This window comes from Rhinolophus hipposideros (assembly GCF_964194185.1).
Source record: "Rhinolophus hipposideros genome assembly, chromosome: 7".
In the NCBI taxonomy this organism is placed as follows: Eukaryota; Metazoa; Chordata; class Mammalia; order Chiroptera; family Rhinolophidae; genus Rhinolophus; species Rhinolophus hipposideros.
The window spans coordinates 18,756,517-18,776,388 of NC_138053.1; the positions used below are offsets into that span (position 1 = coordinate 18,756,517).

Here is a 19,872-nt window from a genome sequence, read left to right on the forward strand (position 1 = left end):
GACTGTTTAATGTATCCTTAGAATAAAATACTATGATGGAACTTATTCTTTGACACGTAAAAGTGAAATTAAGTATGAAAATGGGCCCATTTAATTATCAGAACTTCTAAAGTTTTCCGGTGCTTTCCTGTCTTGAACTGATTTTCAGGTGAGTTGAACTGAAGTGAACACAGTTTAGAAAATCCAATGCCTTTACAAAAACTGTAAGACTGAAAATTTTTTGTTGTAGTCCAACTATTGAATAAGTGATTAAACTAATTCTCATTGAATTCATGAAATGAAAATCAACTAAACATTTTAATTAACTTAGTTTGGAGATTTGGAACCTGTGATTTTTTTTTTTAATGGCTGAATGATAAAGTCATAGTTCTACAGGAATGTGATTTTTATAGTAGTAATAATTTCACTTTTAATACATACAAAGATGATACAGATGAGCTCCAGTATAGAAATTGGAGTTAATAGACCATGTCTTAGGCTTCTAGGTATTATTCTTTTATAATAGTTACAGTATAAGCCTAAATAAATTCAAGAGAGTATTTGACTTTGTCAACTACAAGATTTTTATCAGAAAAATACAAAGGATGTTGGTTTGGATATTGGAGGAAGGGTGGAGGTCTGGAAGAAATGAGTCCCTGAGGTGTTGTAAAAAGGCACTTGGGGAATGGAATTTTAATACATAAAGAAAGGAGTAAGAGGGGTATAAGCTAGAGGCACATTTTCAACTCTGTGAGGAGAGTCAGTTAAAACAGGTCAAAGATAAAGGAGCATCTGTGGTCCAAGTAGTTATACAATACCCAGCCTTCTCCTATTTCACCTTTCATTACATAATTTTCTATAACTCCCAAGTTAGAGAGTCAAAATACTGCTAGCTTTAAAGAAACAGCCCTCTTCTGAGCCCCATTCACCTTAATTAAGCTTAGTTCACACGAACCTAAAATTTTCTGCTCTTCAGAAAATCACTTTCCATAACTTTCAGCTTTTAAAGTTTCTCAACTTCAGCATTTCCATGAAATTGGTTTATAATTTAGTTTTGCTGCAGTATTTGTTGACCTAAAGGACAAAATTAATGTTGGGGTGGTATTATTATTAGATTATTACTCATATCTATTTCTCTCCAATATAAAAATCAGCTTTCTCAGATGATTTGCTTTAAAATATACATACAAAATTCTGTAAGAAGTCAGAGATTGTTCTACCAGTGTTGGTTAAGGACAACTTTGCACAGCTGACACACTTGGGAGGCTTAAAGTTATAGAAGAGTTTACCAGGTGATGGGGTAAAAAGTAATTTAGGAGAGCTAGAAGGAGGGAACAGTTGTGATTTGGCTCCCCAGTACTCTACATTTCCTGATATCAAACCTGATTCGTTCTCAGGCCATGTAGTTTCTGTGCAGCTGATCCTATCCGTTCAGAAAAGTGTTAACATGTCGGGCCTGAGATTAGTATCCTTAGGTTTTCTCGCAAGGTTGTCCCTTGCCTGGCATCTGGGATTTTAGATTTCAGGAGGGTTCCCATTCCTTCATTGAGAAGCGTGGCTCTCTGTACCCAAACTGTACAAACCATGTTGCTTATACTAAATACCTGCTTTCCTTTTAGGAGTCTCGGATTTCGGTAGGTGTTCTGGCAGAAGCCCATGTGACCAGCCTCCCAGTTAAAGCCTTGGACACTGAGTCTTAGTAGACGTTTCATACCTGTTGTCACATGTGATGCTGGGAGAATGAAGTGTGTGTCTTATGTGACTCCCTGGGGAGAGAACTCTGGGAAGCTTGTTCCTGATTTCCTCGGGACAGTCACTCCATCCGGGCTTTTCCCCTTTCTGATTTTGCTCGGCATTGTTCTGCTGTAATAAATCACAGTCCTGAGTAGGACTATATGCTGACTCCTATGGGCCCTCCCGGCAAACCACCCAAACTGGGGGAAGTCTTAGGGATCCCCAACACCCTATCCTCGGCTCCATGTACGGGCCCTGGTACCTGCAGCTAAGGATGGTGATAGGCAGGCCAATCGGCATATCAAACACCTCTGGCTGCAGTGATGGGATCAGGGAATGGTTTGTAACCCAGTCACAGCCAGTGAGGCCACATGAGGCCTTCACTGGGGCTTCTGATAGAACCCAGTCCTCTCTCTTCTGCTGGGGCTGAGTGACCGCACCTGTTGGCTGTCTTCTTGTGACCACACAGGAGTAACGTGGAGTTGATGAGGAAGTCTCCACGGGGAGCTGGTGGATAAAGCAGGCAGACAGATGTCAAGCAACTGGGCCAAGCGGACACTAAATCACATGACCAAGCCCCTTCAAAGCCAGTCCTATCCTTCCAGATTTTGTTTCAGTTATGTGGAGAAGTTTTTTATGCCAGTGTAAACTGGTTTTATTACTAGCAACTGAAATAATCCTAACTGATGGAACTTTAAACCATATTAATGAGCCTGACAATAAGATGACCGAGTAGGAACTTTCACAGGTTTCTGAGTTGGGAAGTCACATATTCAGAAGACCCCTGTGGGGTATGGTGAAAGACTGGAGACCACTGGAAAGCCATTATTATGAGCTAACCAGTATGAGGGCAAACTTGGATAGTGGTATCAGAGAATAAAATCCTTAAATATTCAGAAACAAAAGCGACAAAAGTTGATGAAGGATTAAATGTGGGGTGTGAGAAACCAAAAATCTACAGATGACTCTGGTTTCTTAGTTTAGACAATAGGTGACGTTATTAAGTAAGAAAAAAACAGGAATAAATGCAGATTTAGGGGCGGATGGAAGATTACATGTTTACATGTTACTTTGGATATGTGTCTGCAGTGACTATATGACAGCAGTTCAGCAATGATTTGAAACTGTGGGTGGAACTGTGGAATTATGGAGAGATGAGAGCTAAAGATACAAATTGGGAATGATGGCTGTGAAAATATGAGAATAGTGGAAATCATCTAGGAAGAAAATGTCTACCAAAAGGAGAAAGCTGAAACCTCGATCACAAATCCTGAAAAAAATTATAAGAGAGACAAGTGTAAGTCAGAGATTAACCTGTAGTAAGCTCATTAAGAAGTTAAGATATTTCTCATTGGAGGATAAAAGGGGAGTAAAGCATTAAGGAGGGTGGTGCATTCAACAATATTACATATTCTAGAAAGGTTAATTAAGAGAGTAAAGTAAGAATAAAGAAGCAGCTGCTAAATCTGGATACCAGTAGCTCCCTGACCTTCAAGATTGACAGAGATGAGTTAGTAAGGTAATTAAAAATTACTTTCTTAACATGTTTCAGGCACCTAAGATATATATTCAACTCATCATTAATGTGTGGTGGTATCTGGTGAATTATAATACGCTATTTCTATTTGGAAGGACAATAAGCTTTTCCAAGCTCAATAGGGACAATAGCAATTCTAAAAGACCAACATTAGAAGACTGCCTTTTTTTAAAAAATTCAATTGGTGTAACAATGGATCATTCTTGAATTATAGTTTATTGTATGACACCACACGGAGCTCATGAGAGTAAGGCATAATTGCCAGATATGTAACTTTTCTTCTATGCCCTTCCACATATCCTGCTCATTCATGAAACCAACAATAATATATCGAGGTCCTATACTATGTTTCAGCACTGCGCTAAACATTACAATTCTAAATTTCTGAGACCTTCTCTCTTGATCCCTAATTTCTAGTTCCCTCAATCTCGTTTCCTGAAGCAAAGTGCTGTGCTGAGCTCCCGGAAGCCCCAGTTAGGACTGAAGACATATTCCCCCAGCTGCTGGGAAGATTGTCAGCTGGCTATAAGGACACTCCAGGAATTGCTTGCTGCGGTGCCCAAGGTCACGGCCCCTTTACAGGGCAGACCATAATCAATGATTAGTTAGCTCACGGCAATTCTGAAAGGTCATCCCACTTCAGAGCTCCCCCTAAGGATCCGCTAAGGCCTTATGGTAACTGCACCACAGCCTAACTTCTCCCCCTGCCTAGCTCTGCTTCCTGAACGTACAGCCAGCCACCAGCCCACCCTCCACCCCTCTGCCTGTTGATCCCAAGAACACTTCCAAATAACTTTCCTGCCTGTCAATCTCCATCTCAAAGTCTGCTTCCCAGGGAACTCAGCCTGTCACGCCCACCCACGCACATATATTCTCTTCAGTCGTGCTCCCTAATTGAAACTTACTCTATTCCTGACATGAGCAGCCCATTTCCTGGTCATCTCTGCAGTGAATCCATCAAAAGAGCCTTTCCTCAGCATACATCATCTCAGCTAAACGTTGGGCAAAACAGTGATATGACACTACTTGCTAGTGACCATCTTATGATTTAAGATGACTTCTTAAGAAAGCTACGTGTTTGGTAGACTTACAAGCATTAGGTGAAAGTACCGTGTTCCCCCGAAAATTAGACCTAGCCGGACAATCAGCTCTAATGCGTCTTTTGGAGCAAACATTAATATAAGACCTGGTCTTTTATATTATATTATATTATACCAGTATTTTATATTATGTATTGTATTTATTATATTACATTACATTATATTATATATTATATTATACCTGGCCTTATAGTAAAATAAGACTGGGTCTTATATTGATTTTTGCTCCAAAAGACACATTAGAGCTGACTGTCCAGCTAGGTCTTATTTCTGGGGAAACAGTAAATTTCTAGCAAAAGAGTGGGAGAAGAATAAAGAAAACTATTTGGGAACACAAAAACCATTCTCTTAAAGCAGAACACTACCTATTAGAGCAAAGTATGACAAGCACATACAAGAAAATTCATGTCAAAACGGGTTTCAATAAATTAGAGAACAGAAAATAACAAGACAACGTGTAGAAGGTATCAAAGGAGCCTTTATTCATTTAATTTTCCTTTCAGTTTATAAAAGCTATCACAATTCTAAAGAGCCTAGATTTGGGTGAAAATTTATTTTATTATGAAGGTAAGATCTAAGAAGGATAGTTATGAGCTAGCTTACAGTTCCGTGTAAAAATAATAACATGAAAATTTAGTAGAAAATGAAAATCTGAAAAGTTATCTGAAATCTGAAAATGTTAAGCAATTTCTCCTGCATCTTAGTTTTGAGAACTTTTGCTGAATCATTATTGCATATCTGGGCAAAGAGAGTAATTTTCTATTTTCATTAATAATGGAATATGTCCTTCAGAGCTTAGCATAGTCTTTAAAAATCGTCTGAAGCTTCAGGCCCAGCATGATGTTCCCTCTGGCCTTTAGTCTGCCACTAAAGAATGCCTGGAAAAGAGAGAGGGAAAAAGAGTGCAACCTTTATCATGGTATGTTTTATTTCATTTTTTAAAAATCACTGTTCAGACTAAATACAATTGAGTTAACAGTTCCCGACAACAAAGGCCACTTTTATCTAGCAGTGATCATTAATGATTAAAGATAGCACCCATATCTTTAGCTAGCTAAAAAAATAGACTCCCTGTATATTTTAGAAAACCACAGAATAATTTATCTGAATTGACAGATCTGGGAGTTCTGCTTTAACCTATGCTTCTGGCTTTAGTCTACATCGTAAAACATGAATTTGAGACCACATGATTAAAAGGCTTTATTGTATTCGTAACAATAAAAATATTAAATTCAGGACTTTTAAAAGCAGATTTAAAATATTACTTCTTTATGAAATAAAAAGCTGTACGGTGACAAAATACGAAAGTGCAACAAAGCAGTGCACAGACCTGGGCTATGGCATTAGAATGGCTGTGTTACAATCTAGGCTCTGCTACTTACTAGCAAGACTGAGCTTAGGGAAATTACGTAACCTCTCCGAGCTCCACCCGCTGCATCTATAAAGGGCCTGACAACGGTACCTAAATAACACATTTTTGTGGCGTGAGTTAAATGAACAGTGTGTAAAGCACTTAGCTTAGTGTTGGACATGTGCTAAGAGCATAGTAAACTCATTACTGAGCAAAAGGCTGTCATGTTAAAACGCTGAGTTCTCACGCCACCTCTGTATGTGACCTGACAAAAGAAACACGCGCAAGTTGCTTAAATTCTCCCTCAGCGTCAAGTTCCCTAGCAGTAAAAGAAAAATAATAAATCAATTTTTTATAGCTTATTGAAGAAAAAACATACAATATAAAAATTTTAAAAAGTCCCTAGGTTTTTAGCTAGATTGAAGAAAAAGTAATATCCATGTATGTACTTAACATTACAAAGCAGCCCTACATATAATTTCACTTGAGAAGCACAGCCATGAACTTGAAGTGGGCATAACAACAATTCTTACCGCCAGCTGACAGATGAGAAAACTGAAGTTCAGAGAACTTAAATAACCTGCTCAAGGCCACACAGCCAGCAAGAAGTAAGGCCTGGTCTTGAACTCAGGTGCTCTTTGCTCAACAATGTCTACTGTTTATCAACTAGCAGCAACTTAATCTCGGAAGCAAATCCTCATCAGCCAGAGGAAAAGCAAAAACTACTTAAACTCCTTGTCCCAGAAATAAAAAGGGAGCCTCCGCTCAATCAGGATCAAAAGTGCTAGGGACTCAAATGGGAGACTGGAATTTCAAAACAAAGACTGCTTTCACTGCCCAGTTACAGAAACCACAGACTGCGACGCCTGCACAGAAGTCAGTACTTAGATCTGCCTGCCAGGGACTAACGTCTGAGGGGTACTGACAACCTAAAATAAGAATTCCTAATCCTTCAAAGAAATATATCAATGTTTGATGTTGTTATTAAGTGGGAAAATTTTGTACGTAAATCTTCGTTCTTTTTATATTTTCTTAGAATAGATTCCTAGAAGAAGAATTACTACATCATGATGTTTCTTAAGTAACGTTCTTCACCACACTTCCACATTGTCAGTTTCCAAACTGTGCACCGGGCATCACAACAAACCCACAGGGACACTAAGGAATATTTAACATTTTGAGGGAAGTACAGTGACATTTTCAAGTACAACATGAAAACTACTCCTGGTTGGATATAACTACTACTTAATAAACTGAACCATTAGGTATTTCATTTTGCCCTAGGAGTGCCATGCAAGAAAAAGTACTGAGACCACAAAGGAAGAAAGTCGGTGAACCTCTGTCAAGTGCTTTCCAGAAAGACTATACAAAATTAGTATTCCTTCCACCTACATATGAATTCTCCTATCCCAACCTTAACAATATTACTTTCTTAATTCTTGAAAATATGAGGCAAAAATGACATGCTTCAATTTGCACTTTTTTTTTTTTTTGGTAATAGGAAAATTTAATGGCTTTTCTTATGTATATTAGTCACTTCTATGTCTTTCATTAATTAATGGCTCCTATCTTTTGCCCATTTTTTCAATGGAGGTCTTAGTGCTTTCCAGAATTTTTTATATGTTATTGACACCAATATACTGTATATCATCATGTTCTTAATTTTCCTCCCCAGGTTTACGGGAATATCTTATGGAGTCTGACATGCAGAAGTTTTTAATTTCTGCACAGCCTAAATTACTTCTATTGAGCTTATGTCCCTTATTTTTTTCCTTACTCTAATCTACTCAAGTATTAACTGAGTGTCCACAGTATACTAGGCAATATTCTAGGCTAGGGAATAGACATCTCTCCCTGTTCTCACAGAGCTAACATAGTAGGGCAGTCACAACATAAAATGCAAACAAGTAATTAAAGCCCGTTCTAAATGCTATGAAGGAGAAAACACAATGCTATTAGAGAGTAGGAACTCCTCTCTAGAGGAAGGAACTACTTTGGATGAAATGAAGCCAGCCATGCAAAAAGCTGGAGGTAGAAATTCCAAAAAAGGCCAATGCATAGACATGAAGGGAGTAAAAGCTGATGGGAAGGAACTGAGAGGAAAGACATTAATGTAAACAGAATTAGCATTAGAAGTGATGAGGCAAGCAGTATGGGATGGAGCTGGAAAGATGAACAAGGGAAACATCACATGACATAATAACAGGTAGTTTGGGTTTTATCCAAGTTCAAAAGGAAATATTGGAGGCTTTTATCAGGAAGAATGACCTATAATCTGATTTACATTTTTATAAGATTACTCTGGCTCCTGTGTGAGGAACAGAGTGGTGGAGAGGCAAGACTAGAAGCAGTAAGACCAGTCTGGAAGCTGTTGTAGTAAGCCAGGTAAGAGTTGATGGAGGCTTGGATCATCCCCAGTGACGAAGAAAAGAAGATGAATTCAAGATATATTTTGGAGAAAAGTCAGGCAGGATTAAGGATAGGAAGGATACAGAGGTAAAGAAGGAAGACAAGACAATTCTTACATTACTGAGCATGTTGATATGGGTAGATGAGAGTGCCATTTCCTGAAAAGAAAGAGACTGGGGGAGAAAATTAAATCACCAGTTCTATACTGGACATAGTGAGTTTGAAAAGCCAGTAAGATTTCCTTTAGAGGGGTCAGGTAGAGAGCTGGTTATATCACTATGGAACTCAGAGAAGACTGAGACATTTAAATCTGTAAGTTGCCAACATACAGACAGCTTTAAATACCATAGGATGGATGAACTCATTTAAGGAAAGTGTTGTTTAGAGAAGAGCCCTGAAATAGCCCTGAGTGACACCAACATTTAATGGTTAGGGTAGAAGACGACACCAAAGAGATTAGGAATAGAGAAAGGCGGAGAAAGCAAAACAGGAGAATATAGTATCACAAAAGCCAAGAGATGAAATTGTTTCAAGAAGTTGGTGGTTAGCTGAGTTGAATGCTACTGAAGTAAGCTACTGAAGTAAGGTTGAGTAAGACATAGACAGAGAAATATTCCTTGGATTTAGCAAAACAGAAGTCATCAGTGACCGACCTTCACAAGAACAGTATTGGTGGAGTGACAGATAGTAGAATTTAGATAAGAAAGGGCAGAAGAGCAAAGTCAAAATGGAATGTTTAAACCTGTGCTGCCCAGTGAAGTAGCCACCAGCACGTGTGGCTACTGAGCAGCTGAAATGTGGTTAGTCCTGGCTGAGACGTACTGTAAGTATAAAACACACTAGATTTTAAAGAGTATTAAAAAAAGGATATAAAACATCCTAGTAATATTTTTAATATTGATTACACATCGAAATATTTTAATGTATTAGGCTAAATAAAATATGAGTGGCCCTTGAACAACTTGGAATTGGACTGCGTGGATCCACTTATACATGGATTTTTTTTCAGTAAATATACAGTCAGCCCTTTGCATGTACAGATACGAAACCCGAGGAATACAGAGAGCCGACTATATACAAAGGGTGCCAAAAAAATGTATACACATTTTAAGAACAGAAAACTGTATTAAAATTGTAATACTCAAGATATACCAATAACAAATGATGAATACAAGTCACACTTGATTTCTGCAATTACAAGAGGTGCTCAAAGTGGTTACCATCAGCGTCCAGACACTTCTAATTATGGCGAACTGCTGCTTGAGCAACGCTGACCAAAGTGTCCACTTATATACATTTTTTTTGACACCCCCGGTATTTACAGTGATGATAAAAAGCATTGAGGTTGGGGAGGTTGGGGGTTGGGGAGAGGGGAAGAACCAAATGAGTTAGAAAAAAACCCTGATATTAATTAGCATTTCTCTAAGGATTATCATTAAAAATAATACTTGTAAATACTTAAGTTTTCATCAAGTTTTTCGCTTCCACTTTTATTTTTTACACTTAATTCCATTCTGTATGGTACTGGCTTAAGTATATGGAATGGCATAAAGCACTACCATTTCCTAAGCAGCTGCCCAGTACCATCCACTGAATAATCCATTCACCCCCAAAGGTCTGGTATTCCTAGCAATTACATAAATGTTTCCTTAATCATACATTTAATCTTTATATAGGGACATCTCAAATATAACGTATCTAAAAAGGAACTCTTAATTACCCACTCTCGGCCCTGAAGTCAATTTTCCACTCAGCAGCCAAAATGACCTTTAAAACTCAGATGTTGTCATCGCACAGCTAGTGGCTGACGATCACACCCGAGAAGATCTGAGCTCCTTGCCTAGATCTGCACGGTCTGATCCAGCCCTTGCCTAGCTCACCCTCTCGCCACCACTGTGCCCACAGCGCATTTTACTATCATTTCCAGCCTTCTCGCAGTGATAGTCCTCCAACAGCCACGCTCCTCCTGCTTCAAGCCTTTGCACTAGCTGGCTCCTTAGCCTGTGGCTCACTCCCTCTCTGCTCAGGTGTCTGTCAGGCCTTTGCAGACAACCCTATCGCAAGTAGTTCCTCTATCCTGCCACACCCTAAGCGCGGGGGGGGGGGGGGGGGGGGGGGGGCGGGGGCAAACGAGCGTCTGTGGGCCAAAACTAGTCTTCTACCTGTTTTTATAAATCAAGTTTTACTGGAACACAGCCACATCCATTTGTTTCCATATTATCTAAGGCTACTTTAACTCTACAGTGGCAGGACTGAGTAGGTACCACAGAGACCATCTGGCCTGCAAAGACTAAAGTATTTACAATGGGACCCTTTACAGAAAGGTTGACAACCACACTCTAACCCATTACCCTGACTCACTTGTCTCCACACCTGAAATTATGTTCCTTTTTCATTCACCTCTAGAACTAAGCTCCACACAGTAGGAGTACTGCCTGGTTCAGCCATTCCTAGAACCTGAATAAGAGTAGGTACTAAATCAATTCCTGGGAAGGAAGTAACTGAGGGCTCACTCAGTGCCAAGCACTATACTAAGCTCTTCATATATATTATTAGAGTGAGTTATCTTAACAATCCTTTGGGATTATTACAATTATTCATTTAACCAATGAGAAAACTGAGGTTTAGAGAGTAAGCGGCAGAGCTAAGATTCAAACTCAGATCTGATGACAAAGAACATATGTTTTACCACTGTACTACTTTACAGTTCTTTTTAAATTAGTCTTTCTATCCAGAAAAACTGAACATCTTCCATTTACTCAAATTGCTCTGTTCCTTGTAAAGTTGTATAGTTTTTTCAAATAAGCACTGCACTTTTCTTATGAGGGTAGTCATTGGTATTTTATAGTTTAGGTTGTGAATATAAACAAATTGTTTTGCAATTGTATCTTCTAGTGAGTTTTGCTGCTAAGTGAAAGCTACTTTTTAATAATTATCATGCATTCAATCACTTGTTTGAACTCCTGTACTCTAAGAATCAATCATTTGATTCTCCTGGGATTTCTAGCTACATTATCATAATTTGAAAATAACAAATTTTTCTTCTCCATTTTTTAAAAGATTTTAATTAGAAAATATAGCTAACGTACAACATTATATCAGTTTCAGGTGTACACCATGGTTGTTCATTTCTCCTCCATTCTAATTGCTACATCAGTTACTTTAATTTTGTGTTTGTAGATTGGTCAAAAGTTTCAGAATAATATTAACTCATAATGGTCAGAGAAGACACTCTTGTCTTAATCATGATTTTCCACTGAAATGCCTCTAAATGTTTAACCTTCAGTAAGCCACTGTCTGTTATGGTCTATCATTCTATTTCCAGTTTTCAGTGACAATTAACACCAGCTCTTAATTTTATATATCAGGAATGAATATCTAATTTTGTGAAATATCAACTAACATCGTATGGCTTTTCACCTTTGGACTAATGACATAATATATTAGGAGGTCTAGATGTGGGTTTTATATTGTTGATATGCTGAAGAATTTCACCCAAAATTCAGTTTTTAAAAATGTCAATTGAAACTCCATTAGAAAAATTTATGATCTGTCAATTCAGATATTGGTTATCAACTGTATCTTCTTCAGAGTTGTAAGGAATCTGTCTCATAAGTCTGAATTTGGAAGTGAGCTGAAAACTACAATTGTCTAACAGAAAGCAATAATGATGAATAAAGGAACATTTTAAGAACATTACCTTCTGAGGATCAAGCTTGCCCACGACTAGGTCCATGAAATCTTCATTGGAAAGTATGATTGTTGCATCAGCAGGACCTTTTGCTGGGCCCTGATACACTTTCCCGGTGCCATTTTTTAGGTCAGTAGCTAGGGGGGAAAATAGGAACAAAATCAATGTGTGTCATTTTTTTCTTCACAATATAAGAGTAAAATAAACCAATTAAAATGTAGACATTCTTACAGTTTCCAATTTAATGTGCTACTTAGTCTACATTACATATTACCTGTCATACAGAAAAAAATGTTAAATCCTTTCTTTTTTGAGATATCCTTTTTACTCTTGCCCAAAATTCATCATCTCAATCTAATAATCATAAAGAACAATCAAATAAACACAAACTGAGGAATATTCTACAGAATAAGTGGCTTCTATTCTTCAAATATGTCAACGTCATTAAAAATAAAAATAGGGGCTGGCCTGGTGGCTCAGGCAGTTGGAGCTCCATGCTCCTAACTCCGAAGGCTGCCAGTTCGATTCCCACATAGGCCAGTGGGCTCTCAACCACAAGGTTGCCAGTTCAACTCCTCGAGTCCCGCAAAGGGTGGTGGGCTCTGCCCCTGCAACTAAGATTGAACATGGCACCTTGAGCTGAGCTGCCTCCTGGGTGGCTCAGCTGGTTGGAGCACAGGCTCTCAACCATCAGATTGCCAGTCCAATTCCTCGACTCCCGCAAGGGATGGTGGGCTGCGCCCCCTGCAACTAGCAACGGCAACTGGACCAGGAGCTGAGCTGCACCCTCCACAACTAAGATTGAAAAGACAACAACTTGACTTGGAAAAAAGGCCTGGAAGTACACATTGTTCCCCAGTAAAGTCCTGTTCCCCTTCCCCAATAAAATCTTTTAAAAAATAATAAAATAAAATAAAATAATGAATAAAAAATAAGACTGAGGAATTCATCCAGATTAGAGACTAAAGAGACCTAACAACTAAATGTAATATGTGATCCCAAAATGGACCCTGAGCAGTTCTTTCTTGATTTCTGTTATTGTTATTATTGTTATTATTATTACTCTTTAATATATTAGACATTACTTTACAAGACATTACTGGGACAATTTGTGAAACATTAATAAGGTCTGTAGATTAAATAATACTGTATCAATGTTAATTACCTGATACTGACAATTATTCTATGAATAGATAAGAAGCCTTTGTTCTTAGGAGATACTACTAGAGTATTCAGGGATAGAGGGATGTCGTGTCTGCAAGTTACTCACATGCTTCAGAAAAGCAGGAATATGTATGATGAAAAGAAAATGGAATAAAATGTTAACATGGAGAAACTGGACGTAGAACAAATATAAGTTCTCTGTACTATTCTGACAACTTTTCTGTAAGCCAGAAATTATTTCAAAATAAAAAACTATAAAGATATATTATTAAGATGAATAACACACACAGCCAAAAGGAAAGCCATAATAGTTTTAAGTGATTTTGTGAGCAAATGCACATGGGTAAGCAGTCAGGGGCTATGCCTGTAAGAGAGGAAGCAGTCACTGTGGGAATAGAGAGTAACTTGAAGCAGCCACCTCTTCTAACAAACAGGTTTCCATCCCTCACTGGACAGCATCTTTTTTCCAAAGATCATCTTTCAGGTCTTTTCTATAAACACATGAGACGCTCATTTGGATCCCAATCCTAAATGTGGAACCAACACTCTTAAGATGTAGCTTATATCCAAGCTGAGAAACCGTAAGGGTAACCTGGTTGCACGGCTAGAAGGTGAGTACCAATCCAGAAGCTAACAGGGTCTGATGAGCAAATGGTATTTTCAAGAATGAGTGTATACTGATCTTAAAAGATATCAGTTGCCAAATCTGTATATATTTTTCCACATTCTGGCAAATTTCCAAGATCCAAAATAGATGACCTCTAACATTCAAAGAACATCTTCATCCTGTCACTGGCACATAGTGCATAATGGATGCTTGGATTCAGTCCAAATAGATAGACTTAGTGCTACACGAGCACTATTTTTTAAAGCCTATTTAAAAAAAGGACTATTTTAAAGTCCTATTTTTTAAAGGACACAATTTTTTAAAGCCAACTCACTTACTTCATTTCTTAACTAACAATATTCACGTAATAACACAGAGTATTCTTACAATCCTGCTATATAACTGTAAAATCCAATTATTACACATATGTGAAAGGAAACCAAATTTCCTTTAGGAGAAAAACAAAGAGTTTAATGTCAACCAGTGTAAACCTATCATTCTAAGGAAAACAAAACATTGTTTTACTGAACAACACTGTGTCATTAAAATAAATTCTGTCTTTGTCAAAAGTTTCAACTTTAAGGCTACTTTATAGCTTTTAGATACAATCAATGAATTCTTATTTGAGAACATGGGATTATATTCGTGCCTAAAGTTACAACAAATGCATATTTAAAATTGGCAGGCCAAATTCTAAGGTGCTCACTTTATTTAGAGACAAATGGAAATACTGGAGCCATTATTATATGAACCATGAACAGCAGATAATCTTGTAGAACCAACAAAGACTTCTTTCCATTTCTTCCTGCACGCCAGGAAGCTGAGTAGCAAAGCAAATGCTCTGAGTTTTATTATTTCCACGGAGATGGTTTCCAATTCTCTGTCTCCAGCTGAGAACCTATCCCTAAAATATCAGGCCCACAATCTCACCCAGACCCTGGTCTGCTACACTTGTGGCACCACAACTTATCATCTTCTCTCCTAAACTTCTCTCCTCTCCCATTTTCACACTTCTATTAATAAAGTCAACATACTCAGCCACGCACGCTCAAAACTGTGGCACTAGCTGTTTCTTTCTCGCTCCTTTGTTCTTCAGACATTATTAGTAGCCAAGTAGTCAAGTCCTCTCTTAGCAAGAGATTCACACAGGCCCTCTCCTCTCCATTACTGCCATCACCTCAATGGAAATCTTCCTTCCTTTTATTCTGCAATTCAACAACCCTTGTTTCGTTAACTCCAGTCGTTTAAACTTTCTTGATACACTGCTTCTAACAGTTATTTCTGTGGACAAAAAAGACATCCCGACTTTTCATATTTGTCATCCACAAACTAGCAGAGAACTTGGCACATCATTAATATTCAACTATTTGTTGAATAAACCAATCGTCCCATTCTGTGAAAGCCCACAGCACCTTTCCCGTGCTTCTTACCACTTCTATCAGATTTACGAGTACATATATGAATAGTTCCCAATTCCTTACTTAAACTCCTTCAGCCAAGAAGTGTTTAAGAATTCAGAATTTTTCAGATTTTAGGAAGAAAATACAGTGCATAAAGCATGTATTATATATTATGAGAGACCTCCAATGCTGCAACACTCTATAAACAAACACATGATTTCTGTATTCGACTCATTTACACGAGGTGAGATAAGGACAGTTAGATGCATTGTGTAAATTCAGGTCAGGTTTTGCCACCAATGAGATGTGAGAAAAAAACTTTCCATTTTTTGAGCTTTTGGTTTCTGGAGTTGCAGATAAAGGTAACTGTGTTTTAATTTTCAGGAGCAGACTATTCTATAGGCCATATAGTCTCTGATTCTTTCATCTTCTTTACGCCTCCCTGTCATCTTTCATTTCCTATGAATTTCCACTGTTGCTTAGAACAGAATGGGATCCAATGGTTTACTAGGACAACTTTTGGCTGGTTTCAGAAATTAATAGTAATAAATACCATAAAGTAAATTGCTTACTTATATTTCAATGGTATACTCTTGTTCCTGAATATTTAACTTATAAAAATAGAAAATGATATCACTATCCATACAATAAACTTATTGTTTTAATAGAGGGAAAGGCACCAATTCAGCATTTTATTTTTATTAGTTTCAGGTGCACAAGACAATACTTAGACGTTCATCATTTATATCCCTCACACTGTGGACCCCCCTCACCATATCCCCCCATCCACTAGCATTTTTTTAAGGCATCTGATTCCATTTAAAATTATGCATTCTGCATAGCTTTTAGCACTTATTCAACATGTATGAAATCAGGATATCGTGTTTTATAGACTATTTGGAAGCTGGAAATAAACAAATTAATCTGAAGCTTGTTCTCAGTGTTAAACCCAAGGTGAAGTGGGAGGAGACATATAATTATAAATGATCATAAAACTGTGACAAACAACAGACTCTGTTCAGAGGGAATTAAGAGATTTATTTCTCCATCTAATGCCCATTTTCACCTTTGCAACCTAATCAAAAGAATCCCTCATAATATAAAAATCCGAAGGACAACCTTTATTCAAAGGGGTAAAATACCTGATAAAGATGCAGGATATTGAAAAAAAAAAAAAAAAAAAGGTGTTCAAACATGTCCAGGCATTGAATTACATTTGGGAGTAATCAAAAGGCATAGACAATAATAAGACCGCTGTGTTCTTGACATTATAACAAATAATAACAGTGAAATAAGTAAGGTAGGCTTTTATCTTGACCTCTCTCTACTTAAGGAAGTGTTTTTTAATCATTCTAAAACAATACTTCAAACGTTGTCCAGAGATAGAAATAAGAAGAAAGTGCAAGTGAGCATTCCAAGATATGGCTTCCTTCCCAAAAATATCTTTACCAAGGCCCTCTGGTTTCTTACGCAGATCAAGAACCTGTACCTCTCTATTATACACTCTTGGTCCACAAAACAAAGGGAGGGTTCTCCAGCCTCTCTCAGACCATCTCAGCCCAGTGACGCAGAGGCCACACTGGCCCTCACCCAGGCAGCCCTCCTGCTCCTAGATGACCAGACACAACAGGCCTCAGACGGGCGTAACCTCAAAAGACACAGCTATGGCTCCTCCTCTTCCACATCCAAAACCAGCCCTGACCTAGCACTGACACCAGAACATTCCAAATCCTCTCTAGATTCAGACTAACTTGGTTTTAAAAGACTCCCCTCTCCACCCAACACACACTTTCTGCCCAGAGATTTATTGTTGGTGTTTGGGTGGCAGGATGGGGAAGGGAACTGGGAAGACGGGCACAGTCCAGGATCTCTGGATTGGAACGCACCTTCAAGGCTACAGAGCTCAAACTCTTTGGTTCCTAGGTCAGTCACTTGTGCAACCCCAGTGACACCTGAGCCCAGCCCAGGGACACTGAGTAGCTTCGCCCTGTTCTCTCTAACCAGGTTCCAGTCTGCCAAGACACAAGCAAGGCTGGGGCAACTAACAGCAATTTAAAATACATCATATTTGGTAATTAAGTGTTGAGCAAAATTCAGTTTTAAAACTGCTTGTATAAAAACAAAAACACACACACGCACATTAGGTATTCCCTGAATCAAAGCATTCAGCCATCTATTTCATGTCACTGAGTGCCTAGATGCAAAACAGAGATGCCAACACAGAGCCATCTTCTAAGTTACCATAAGCCAGAAGACCTAGACAGTTTCTACTGCTGCCAGCTACTGTGATTTAGCGCAGTGACACAAACACTGCAAGACATCAACAAACAGAACTGAAAATAGTTGCACAGCTGAGAATCCAATCAGATAACAGACAGGCAGCAGGTAAGCAAAGGGAACGGTGAACCCTTTCAGAGAAAGCTTTAAGATCCAACTAGACTGTTAGCTTTGATAAATAAGGACCTGAAGAGGAGATGATAAAACAAACATAAGCCACAAGGCATCAATAATGAGTAGTTATTAACAGGATTTCAATAGTCCCATTTTTCCAGTGGAAATGTAAAGAAAAATCCTTTTCCTAGGTTAATTAAAGGTAGTTTTTAAATGTAAGCACATTTTCTAGTATTCTCTACAAGGAAAGCATCACCAAGACAAGGGGGAAATGTTGGTTATCAGAACTATATTGAAGGAAATTACCCTGTTTGACAAGAGTGAATGATTTGTATACTCTATAAATCCTTACAAAGAACTATTCTGCCAACGTTGAGACATACAGTTCTAGCACCTTTTCTCATTCTTATACATCTCATTTCTCTCCTTCACTAGTTATCTTCAAAAGTCCTGCACTTTATATTTATAACTCAACTTCTAATATACTTTGATCCATAGGAAAAAGTTGAATTTCAACATAAAAGGAAAGGAAAAAACAAAAGACAGAAAGAAAAAAGTAATGACACCAACTTATACGGTGTTAACACCTATGAAGTTAGATAGAAAAATATTAGACACTTCAAAATTTGGGGAACTAAATACTCGTACATATTACATTTTTGCTTCCCTTTATACCCCTTTTGAATTAACATCCTGTGACCACAAATGTCTTCCAGGGGAACAAACATCAAAATTCTTACTGTGATAGTGGGATTATACATCATTATTATCTCCTTTATACCTTTATATACCAAATTTTATATAATGAACATACACTGCCTAAACTAATAGGAACTTATATTAAAAAGAAACTTGTTTATATTGAACCAAAATCAATTGAACAAAACTTCAAAATGTTTTCTAGGAATATATAAAAGAAAATTATTTTTAAAAGTTTCAGTTGATTTAGAGATATATTACTTTTTTTGGTCTAAGTCAGCATTTATAGTGATCTTCAGCAGCAATGAGAAATAATCTGATTTTTCAAGACACTTAAATAACTCTTAAAATAACAATCTCATAATTAAGGTAATAATCCAAATTATTAATGTTTTAGAATGAAGAAAGCAATTTTTAAATTGTCCAAATATAATGAGTTAAAAAGATTTCATCTGACCTGAAGAACTTGCTTTACGTTTAAAAGGAATTTGAAGATTAGTTAAAGGAGCATACAGCTACAATGACTGTTTAAAAGTACTAATTACAGGCATTACAATAAAATTTTTAGAACAGATATTTTCATTTTAATTGAGTACATACATCTCTAAAAAACATACATGTCCTGAAACCTGTTACTCCCCATGAAACACAACTTACTTAAGAAGGTAGAATTTACCTACCTTCAAAGAGACAGGCTTTAGTTATACTTTATCTCTGTTTACTATCAGTGACCTTAGGATATTGTAAAGTCAGGGAGATAACTTACTCCACTTAGCTACAGCTTTTCCACCTTTAGTGATATGCCACTCAAAGACAGCATTTACTTTCTTTACCACCTCATGCCCGACATCCTGAAGACGGCGACCTATTTCCTCAAATACGAGGGCACTCTGAAGCTCCGTACCCTAGGAAAAAGAGAACATTTAGTTTTCAAAGTTTTGTAAAAATGACTTACGGGGAAAAATGATTACAGAATATATGTACAATAAGGTGATTTTTCAAAGATCTTAAAACCAGACTTCTTTCACACTTTCCTTATATTTATTCATGTCATCGAGAACCTCAGCTCTCTTACTAATAAGTTTTTACTTTTATCAGAATGAATTCAGAAATAATATTTTAAAAGTAAACTAGGAAATGGACAACCTGTGTCCTAACTAACTTCAGCAGGAAGTTAGTTGATACCGGACAAATCAACCTCTGTGGTCTTGTTTTTTTAATTTGTAAAATGGAACTAAAGTACATGAAGACTGAATTGACTTCTAGCTCTAAAACTTCCTAAGTTATTGATCTTAGGTTCTTCTTAAAAGATTTTAATCTTCAGTCATTTATGTGACAATATGGCTTATGACAGACAAAGATCATAAGATAAAGGTATGAAAACTTCAACATTACAAAGTTAATATTTTGAAGACATATATAAACATTTGTATTAAAAGCCTCAGAATGTTAATAGCGAGTAACAAAAATGTTTTAAATAAAAAATTACATGCTATTGCTTTCATATTTGTATATAAAGCTTTATACAAATCTTTAAATAAAAAAAAGCAAAGAATATTTAACTTTTTCATCCAGTTTTGTCCAAAATATTGTGTGTTTGATATTTCTCAGTAAACAACTGATTTAGGTATCCTAAACCTAGAAAAGTGATTATTTCCTCTCAAAAGACACCTCAATATCCCCTCCAAAAAAAGATTTTAAAATGTGTTGGTAAAATATTTGAATTAATGTCTTTTAGTTCAAGAATTAAGAATCTTTCATAGTCCTTAAATTTATAAAGTAGCCCAAACATTCTTCAAGTAAACTTAAC

At 37.2% G+C, this 19,872-nt stretch overlaps 1 protein-coding gene across 2 annotated transcripts in view; it reads right to left on the reverse strand.

Annotated features, from left to right (window-relative positions):
- Positions 1-4,810: 4,810 nt before the first annotated feature.
- The window catches only part of HSD17B4 (hydroxysteroid 17-beta dehydrogenase 4), a 90,447-nt gene continuing 75,385 nt past the window's right edge, over positions 4,811-19,872 (reverse strand). For both annotated transcript variants that reach the window (XM_081053132.1, XM_081053133.1), the window contains exons 22-24: positions 18,829-18,967; positions 11,811-11,938; positions 4,811-5,228 (exon numbers count right to left, since the gene is read on the reverse strand). In XM_081053132.1, coding sequence (XP_080909258.1) covers positions 5,139-5,228; positions 11,811-11,938; positions 18,829-18,967 — 357 coding nt within the window. In that variant the 3' untranslated portion in view covers positions 4,811-5,138. The remainder of the gene's footprint in view (positions 5,229-11,810; positions 11,939-18,828; positions 18,968-19,872) is intronic.